This window comes from Capsicum annuum, chromosome 3 (genome assembly GCF_002878395.1).
Source record: "Capsicum annuum cultivar UCD-10X-F1 chromosome 3, UCD10Xv1.1, whole genome shotgun sequence".
NCBI lineage: Eukaryota > Viridiplantae > Streptophyta > Magnoliopsida > Solanales > Solanaceae > Capsicum > Capsicum annuum.
The window spans coordinates 250,510,590-250,520,366 of NC_061113.1; the positions used below are offsets into that span (position 1 = coordinate 250,510,590).

The 9,777-nt window shown below is 33.5% G+C and overlaps 1 protein-coding gene across 1 annotated transcript; it reads right to left on the reverse strand.

The window, feature by feature from the left end:
- Nucleotides 1-596: 596 nt before the first annotated feature.
- LOC107862406 (U-box domain-containing protein 19) lies at nucleotides 597-2,951 on the reverse strand. Its single transcript, XM_016707982.2, has one exon. The coding sequence runs from the start codon at nucleotides 2,877-2,879 to the stop codon at nucleotides 831-833; it is 2,049 nt and encodes a 682-aa protein (XP_016563468.2). The 5' UTR covers nucleotides 2,880-2,951; the 3' UTR covers nucleotides 597-830.
- Nucleotides 2,952-9,777: the final 6,826 nt, after the last annotated feature.

Sequence of the window (9,777 nt, forward strand, 5' to 3'; positions counted from 1 at the left end):
AGTAAGTATTACTCATGGATATTTTGTGTTTGTGGTCGTACATCAATCCTCATTTCTGTATCAACTAAACATTGACTGGCAATAAGTACCTTCCTATGTCAAATCAACCGTGTTCTAGTTAGCTGACCAAAACCAGCACCAATTTTTTGAGCATCCACTCTTTTTTTTCTAGTGATTGCTATGGCACGAAAAAAATATCGATCCACTGTATGAGGAAGAACAATATAAACAAAGACTTTTGCTCTCTAATAATAGCATCTTAAGAAGCCATTGATGTCTTGCATAGTGGCGGAACCAAAAATTCAAATAAAGCAATTTTTAAACCTACTTGCTGAACTTGAATCTTTCCTCATGCCAAAGGAGACAACATTTTATACATTACCCTTAAAAACTATTTTTACTCAATTTACGCTGCATAATTTTTCTATGAAAGAATTCAAATAAACCCCTCTCACAAGCTTAACTCTGTCACTGGACTCTTATCCCATTTGGCATTTGGTTATCACAACAACAACAACAACATAATCGGTGTATTTCCACAAAGTGGGGTCTGAGGAGGGTAGAGTATCCATAGTTCTTAGAGAGGTTGTTTCCCATTTGGTTATCACAGAAGATCAAATTCATTATCATCACACCAAAGAATTGTATACAAAATTATTCAAAAGTATAAGTTCCCAAATCCAATGACCTACACTGAATTTAGCTCCTGAAAAAAAAGAGAGGAGCTAAACATGACACAAGTAACTACCAGTCTACCACTATCAGGATTCAGGACTCTATAATATTTACATGGAGAATCGAAAGATTCAAAAATTAAGTTATTCGACCTTTCACCGGACATCAATAAATTGTTCTTGTGGAACTTCACTCACAAATATAGAACTGCTTGTTTCACAAAATCTCTGTAGAATCTTGATAAGACACCGTGTCCTTTTCTTTGCTTGGCTGGTTCCTTCGGTCAAAAGTGAATAAAGAATCGGCATAAGTGCCTGCTCTCTTACAAGAGCAGCTATTACCTCGGCACCACTATTGATGCATAATGACCACAAAATGGAAACACAGTACTCTTTCCCTGCTCGAGAACTTGTATTCTGTAATTCACTCAAGATTATTGGTAATGCTGAGGCTTCTAAGATTGCGAAAGACCCTTCTGTTCTCTCGGATAATGTAGCTAGAACCGCGAGTGCATCTGTATTGAGTTCATATTTATCTGAAGAAGCTAAAAGATTGACTAGTGCTGGAACTGTTCCAGCTCCAAGTGCTCTCTCGTGGTTCCTGTGACTCAACAGTAGCCCAAATATTGCAACTATGGCATTCTTTTTTCCACAACTTGTTCCATATTCGATTAGTTCCACTAAAGCTGGAAATACTTCTGGATTTTCGCCTATTAGCTTGCGGTATTCGCGAGGAGATGAGACGTAGAAAATTATGGCAGCTGCAATTTGCTTAGATTCTAGCTTTAGGCCATTCTTGAGAACACCAAGAATCGAATTCAGGCCCCCATTTTCCATGATCAATTTCTTGCCGTTGGAATGTTTTGATAGTTTAAGCAAGGCGGAAACTGAGTTCTCTTGCATAACTGGATCATTTGTGCTCACCATTTGTAAGAGTGCTGGGATGGTTGCAGCTTCGATTAACACGGACCGGTTGAAAATGTTGGATTTCGCCAGCAAGCGGATTTCGTAGGCAGCCTTGGTTTTCTGCTGATCTGATCCAAAATACAGCCTGCACGCAAGAAATTCCGAGAGGAATTTGACTGCTTCAGCAGCTGCTGGATTTCCTGGCAAAATGGTACGTGATATATCGCGATTTTTCTTCCTTGATTTAGCTAGGGATATTCCATTGTCAGCACAGAATTGTTGGATCAGCTTCAGCAGAGTAGAATTAGGAACTAATTCTATACTCTGTAGCTTCTCTCCTGTTTTGGGACAGATCAGGTTGCCTGACTTGAGCCATTTCTGAATCGAAGTGCGATCATACGTCTGCCCCGTGGACACAGTAACTGGATCCGTCATGAGTTCGAGAGAAATGGGACAGCGAAAATCCTCAGGATTCAAGCAACTCAAAGTTTCCAGACAGGATGTCCCATCTGCTTGATCGGTGTTTCCATAAATAGAATCCTCGAATAAAATTCCTCTGCAGTAGCTCAAGAGTCCTACTAAACCACTTAACATAGGCACTTCTCTTTCGTAATTCTCCGAGCATTCAAAATTAATTTCATCTTCCAAGAATTTAATCTCCTTGTGGCATTGTGTCCAGGTGGTGATACCAAGATAATCAAGAAACTTCTTGATTACACAGTGGTCAGGCTCAAATTTATTCTCAAATTGGTTCATAATCAAAATTACTCTCTTCACTGCTTCTTCGTCCTCCGGATCGAGCTCCAGTTTTGCCCTTTGTGCTTGGTTAGCCACCATTAACACCAACTCCTTGATTTCTCTAGAAACATTAAGAGAATCTAAAGGAAGAACATCAAGTGCAGTAGCAACAGTTCTAACCAAAACTCGAAATTGACCCGCTACAGAGTGGGATTTCATAAGCATCCAAGTTTTCGCACCCTCACGCGTACAATCATCTAATAAAAACTTTATCTTTTGAAATGTTGTGTGTAGTTCTGCAAAACAAAGAACAATTGAATCTCTATTAGTAGGAACATGATCGCGGATTTCCTCGAAAAAAATCAAGAGGATTCCCACTTGTCTAATGGTTTCTCGCACATTTTTCCTTTGCGTTGCAAAGAATTTCGATTTGTAATTGCAAATGTCATGGGACAGAGAAATTAAAGAATTCAAAAGAGTAGACGGAGATATCCCTTCACAGGGATGAACCGCCGGGAATGTCAAAATCCGGCGATCATTCCGATCAAGTCTTTGAATCATCGAACGAAACTAAATGTTTATGGTTCAAATTTGAAGGTTTTCTAACTAATTGTTCTCAATTTTGGATATAGGGCATGGAGTCGGTTAAGGATACCGTTGGCTAATTTATAGGAAAATCTTGACCATACAATCTTAAACAACACGTGGCACCAATACCTATGCATGAACTTATCTGTTGTGTTGACTGGACTAATTCAGTACAGTGCACTGTACTTGGATTAAAAATAACAGTCTGGCATTAAAGCTTACGTGGATTCAAAGTCGAATCGAGTCACAAATATTATTGCACGCAATTTTAGTTTCTATTTTTGCAGAAAATTATTTTCACACGTACTTTGAAGCTCTTCTTCGTGCAGGGACATCTCAATAAGATGGTATAAAGTCAAAATTTTAATAAAACATCTTAAATATATACATATACATATAAAAATAATATTATAATAATTTAGAGTTGTTTTTTTTTTTTTTTTTGCTATTCTTGCATATTAGTCATTTTTTATATAATATTTTTAAAAGACACATAACTTTTAACTTTACGTATTAATATGATTATTAATAAAAATAAAGATTAATTTTAGTTAATGAGATGTTAGTCATTTATTTCTAATACATTAACTTGAATGTTGTTATTAAAACTTTATATCTATTAATTTAAAATTTGAATTGTTTAATTTAAAATTCTAAATTAGTCCTAATAATAATTAGATAATTTTTTCTTTCCTTATTTCTTTAAGATAATTATTTAAACATATTCAAAATTTTCATTATTATTTTAGTTGAAATCATAAATGTACTATTAATATTTTTTTAGACTTCAAAATTTTGGAGAAAGCTTTAGCAAGTCTTATCCCTGTGTCAGTGAAATTACAAATTAAATGACGCGTGTCCTGGACACGTGCACTGCAGATATTGAGTTGTGATGTTTCTTGGATGTTGGGTTTGGGCCTTAGTGGGTCGGGCGAGCTGAGATATTTTTGGACTAATAAACTGGTTGCTATCTTAGGTTGGGGGGGGGGGTGGAGGTGGGGTATAACTTGTTAAGGTGATATGGTAGGACCCACTCTGCCGACTTAATGTCCAGGTGGATATGAAGACAAGGTGACGTGTTGCCAGGGTTATGGGGAAAGTGTGAAACAAGACGAAGCAATTGGATGCTGATAATGACCTTCCATTTTGGCTTTGCAAAATGATAATGATATTAATACTTCCGATTTTACCTCCATTCTGTATAACAATTTATTGGTTTTATTAAGCCTTAAGGTACGAACTGTACTTTCATTTTTTTGTTTTGAGCCAAAGGTGGACTCATGTGGTGAGTTGAAATACACGTTCATCTGTTAACTTCACTAAAAATTTGAGATTTTACATACAACGAAAGCTTTAGTGCGTCGAATTGTAACAGGTTTTCACAGCAACCTAATGTAGGCAAAGTTATCCCCAAACTACGAGTTTCACATAATTCTACCTTCCTTCTGATTTTTTTTTTTTTGATATATATTTGCATAGACATTTATTCTAGAGGTGTTTGAAAAAATTTTGAAAAGATGTTATGACTTATGTAACACCGTTTCAATTAACGTGAACCAGAGATAATAGTGCCTCCGTTATCTTCAAATCTTTTGTCTAGCTAGCAGGTAATTTAATTTGGAACCAATATAGTTTTTCTGTATATTGTGCATACTTTAGTTTATGTCATAAGTTCATTTTATTTCTTAAATACATTGTGTGGTCAATTATCCCAAACAAATTAGAATACAGAGATATTTTCTTTCTTTAGTTTGAATGACAATAAATCAAATGATGATCATTTAAAGGATCTGTGGAAATTTTAACAATATGGTTTATAAAAGGTCAATATCAAAAGATTAAATTCACGAAGAAATGAAGCATCTTCCTAGCTCTGAATGTCAATATCCTATAGCCCACATTGAATTGGAGTAACATCTAGAAATTTCCAAAGAGGAATATAATACTCTCTCCGTTTCATAATAAATGAATTGTTAGATTTTGACACACAAATTAAAGAAAAAGCCTTAAAGACACAAATTTTACACAACTTTCCATTTTTACCCCAAAAAGGAAAAAATCTGAAAAGTTAATTGATTATCAAATCATAAGGATAAATTTGGAAAAAAATTCAATGATTCACTTATTTTGAAACACCAATAAATACTCCAACAATTCACTTATTCCGAAACGGAGGGAGTATGAATTAAAATTAATCATGTCAATTTGGACTCCATTTAGGTAACAATCAGTTATGCTAAAAATAAAAAGGCCACCATTAATTCGAATATTAGTTATGATTGGGTTAATTGCTACTGCTTCGGAATAATGCATATTAATTAAATTATTATTATTTATTATATTATCCTGTTAACCCAAAAAAAAATCCAAATTGAAGGCCATGCAATTTATAGCCATGAAAGTGTCACCCTAAAAGTTAAAACTATATGTTTTGTTTGATTTATCAAATTTTGCTAACAAACAAAGTTGTGATGCCAATACTCTTGAGCAAATGTCAGCGGTGTGCGTATATTTTTTTTCTTTAGTAAGATGTGTATTTTTAGTATATAGAATAAAACTTCATACTAAAGAAAACCAATGCTTAAGTGAGAGGCAATGGAAGAGCTATTCTTGTTCAAATAAATCCAATTGAGGCTCGACCATTCATCAGAAAATTATAATATATAGATATCAACATTTATATCTTGCGTCAAGTGGTATTATGAGGCGCCGCTTGATAAAATGTTTTATCTAATACGTATACTTAAGTAATAAGCAAAGTAAAAGTATTGGATATATATAAATATAATAAATAATGTCACCGCTTATTATTATATGTTGATGTATAAATTGTTCAAATTTTAAAATGTTTAACACTGATTATGAAAAATCTTGCATACACCATCGTGCCTTATATATGTTTATCTACATGTATAATCAGATTGATTTTTGTTGGTGAAAATCTTGACTTATGAAAGACTGTACCTATTTACTTAGGTCAATTAATCGATTTATTCACTTAATATTATTATTTATTTCTGGAAAAGAAAAACTTAGCGTAATTGTATCTACCTCAGTAAAGGATGTGTATTTTAACGTATTCATGGCTCTACTTAAATTAATAGTAGTAAAAATTTTCTAACTGCGTTAAGAGTTGAAGAGTATTATTTTAATTGTTTTGGTGTTTGTCAAGTTATTATTAGTTATATGAGATTAGTCAAAGAGCAACCTAGAGCTTCTTTTCTCCAATATAAAATTGACAGATCAGAGATAGCATTAACATAAAATCATCCAACTTAAGCATATTTTTATATAAAACAAATTAAGGAAGTTGAACCGATAAAGTTACTGTTAAGTGATCATAAGATCACGATTTATGAGTTCAACTCGTGAAAATAATCTCTATCAGAAATGAAAAATTGATAAACAAATGGATTTTAGGCCTAACTTAACCTCAAAAGTTAGCTCATGAGGGGAGGATTGCCCAAGACCATATAAGGAGACCAACGACCCTTAAACCTACCGATGTGGGACTCCAACAAAAATAAAATTGTGTACAAAAAATGAACAAACATTTATGATTGGACTTTTCTCAGACTCCATGCATAGCAAAAATTTTAATACATCGACTGTATTTTTTACGATTAAAGAAGTTCCTAGGAATGAACGAAGAAAGAATTAACAAGTAATATGATTCATGAATGTGATGCCACTGAAATGGACGTAATTTAGGGTTTTAAACTCTAAGTAAGCCTTTAATTATTAATTAGTAACGTATTAAATTAATTAAGGTTGACGGCAGCTATAGGAAAGGATAAACGTGGACCAATCAGGAAATGACTAATTTAACACGCTTAATCACTCTTTATAATTTGGTAATAACACGTCTTGAATTAACTAATCATGAATCTATTAGAACTATATAATACAATCATTGTGTAACCAAGCCAGTAAAATACAGATATAATATCAAGCTGTATACTCATCACTGGAGGAGGGTCAATCAAACAAATTACGTACTAATGAGGATTGATTTATTTTTCTAATAAACAAAATCAGAGTCAGCTTGCACGTGGCACCTGAACTATTTTATTGTGCATCTATTACCCATGACAGGATTAATATTTTCACTAAAAGGCCATTAAAATATTTAAAAAAGAATTACATACCAAAAGAAGTTGAGAAAATTCAACATCTATTTCGGTGAAAAGAACTAAAATGAACTCCTTGTGTTGTTACTATATCTCACTACTACAATTATATGGTAACCGTGCTTTAATTAGCACGACTACTTAAATGAAGAGGAAGAAATCATCTAACACATTTTATTTGACTTATATTTTAATTGAAATATTCTTGACCTCTCATAATTTTACCAAATTTACTGACTATCAGATTACACCTTTAATTAAAACGTAGCTGTTGGTATGAGATTTGAATTGGATTTATGCAGAATACCAAATAGTATTTTTTTTTTTTAATATAGTTGTTAGATAGTGAACCTTTTACGCGTGAATAATAGAAATGAAAATGATTATTAAAAAGAGTGATGTATAGATGATTGTATTTTTAAAAAAAAATATGGAGTAGGGGAAGGGAAATGTGGGAATTATAATTTGGGAGTCAAATTTTCACCAACAAGATGAAAGTATAAATAGTCAATCAGTTGATTTACTCAGATTTATGATGTATAGATAATTCTCCCATTAGCGTTCTTGGTTTTTATTTATTTTGAAGCAACCATTTTATCAATATAGCTACTAATTAATCTACTATGTTGTATGCCTTTCTACAAGGATAGAGACCTTTTTAAATAAGAGAGTGAAGTGACGAAAACACACCTAAAATATATTCTTTTCTTGAGCTTCTTACCTAATTAAATGCTTAGTTTCTTATCTGAAGTATCACAAGCCTAGCAAAATATACCTGAACTATGAGTTGCCAGCGAAACACGCTTGAAATTTCAGATTTTAAACTCAAACAACTGATAACTCAAGTATGTTTCGCTAATCATTTTGTGATAGTTCGGATATTTGATTAGTTACGTTAGACCATCAAAGGATATAATAAAATGAATATGAGTTTTTTATTTTTAACCAGAAAGACAATGTTTAACCCTTAAGAATGGGAAAAAAGATGGTAGAGAGTGATTTCTCTTTTGCTAGATCTTAGGCAGTATGAATTCTAATTTATTGAAACTCAAAAGAATATCAAACACCCAAGAAAAAATCTTTTTTGAAATGATGAATAATATGGAATAACTATTTTTAAAGTTTATGATAAATAATTTGAGATGGGGAGCAACACATAGAGAGACTTGGGGAAAGGGGAACTTGAACCAAAGTTCCCATCACTAATAAATCAAGTTGAACATGGCTGGAGCCAACGACGAGGGTTTCAAATAGAATTTTTCCGTTAGAAAATTATACTACAAAAATAGGATAAAAATACTTTTTGATATAATTTATAAACTTTTCAATCCCCTTAAATTTTATTTTAGGTAAAAGTCGTGACCCAAGATGCAATCCTTTCATGCATGTTTGTGGTTTGATATGTAGCTTTACGTGAAATAGTAATGACATGCCACTTGCTATAGCAAAACAGTCCTACCTAACTTGGAAAATATCCTAGCTAACGTAACTTCAGCTTGATCCCACTACATAGTTTTAGCTAGAAAATGTTGTCATCCGTACAACAATGTGAATCCTATGCTGATCACCTTACACCTGATTGTCTACTAGATCTAACACCATTTAATTAAATGATGCCCAAGTATTGAAATACTCAGATATGTGTCATAGCCACCACACGTGATGGAGCAAGAGTTATACATGTATATAAAGAAAGTATCAAATGGATGAAAGATGATAGACTATATACATAGTTTAATTCATCGAAGCATATAATGTGAACACAAGTTAAAGTAAAATATTAGTCCCAAAACCGATTTTTGCGAAAAAGAAGAAAGGATATGAATTATGATATTGGATCCACGCATAATGGAAATATACACCTCTGAATGACTGAAGAATCATAAGAGATGCTGGTATAATATGGTCTCCCCCTTCAGCGGGATCAGAAAAAGTTTTATGAAAGTTTCAATTGATTAATAACGAGATAATTGCCCCTGTCAGTACCGAAAGTGATAATAAAACTGGTTCCGGTAGGAGTGTTGTCTTGCTTTTCATGGGTTTAGGCTTATTGGTATTTGTCCTTATACTAGCCGTGGCATTGCAGTCCTTAGTTGTGATACGTGTCATAACATGTTGTTTATTATGTTTCGACTATCACACTATTGTATTGTTGCTCCGGGTTTCTTACTTGTAAACTTTGCATTGTTTCCTTGTTAGTTGCTATATTTTCTTCCCAGTTTCTTTCGTCGTTGTACCTGGATTTGCTGCACTTGAGCCGAGAGTCTTTCGGAAACAGCCTCTCAACCTCCTCGAGGTACTCTACCCTCCCCAGACGATTTTGCTAGGTGTGTTGTTATTGTATTATTATATAATGCGAACACAATTTGTTGTAAATACAGGAGGGGTAAACCAGGTGAAAATTTAATTTATCAAAGCGCAGAAGTAGCACCAATCACGTAAACCATGTTTAGGATCTTTCTAAAGTTTTATATCAAGCGCCATATTATTCCACGATTTCAATTTTTCATTTCCTAAGCCACATATCCATATGTAATGCATACGGCCTGGCATACTTTCCTGGCCAGATACCCTATGTGATTTATATTCAGCTGGATGCATGGATGATCATTAAAGGGCTGACATTAATTAGCTTTTAACTGGAGTACTAGTAGTAGGAAATTGAGTAGCCAGTTATTACCTGGTCGGTAGGCGGCCAATTTAGAGGGAAATTAATGGTTTTCTGCACAACAACAATCAAA

Coding starts and splice junctions, on each gene's coding strand:
- LOC107862406 (XM_016707982.2), bottom strand. CDS start 2,879: ATGATTCAAAGACTTGATCGGAATGATCGCCGGATTTTGACATTCCCG.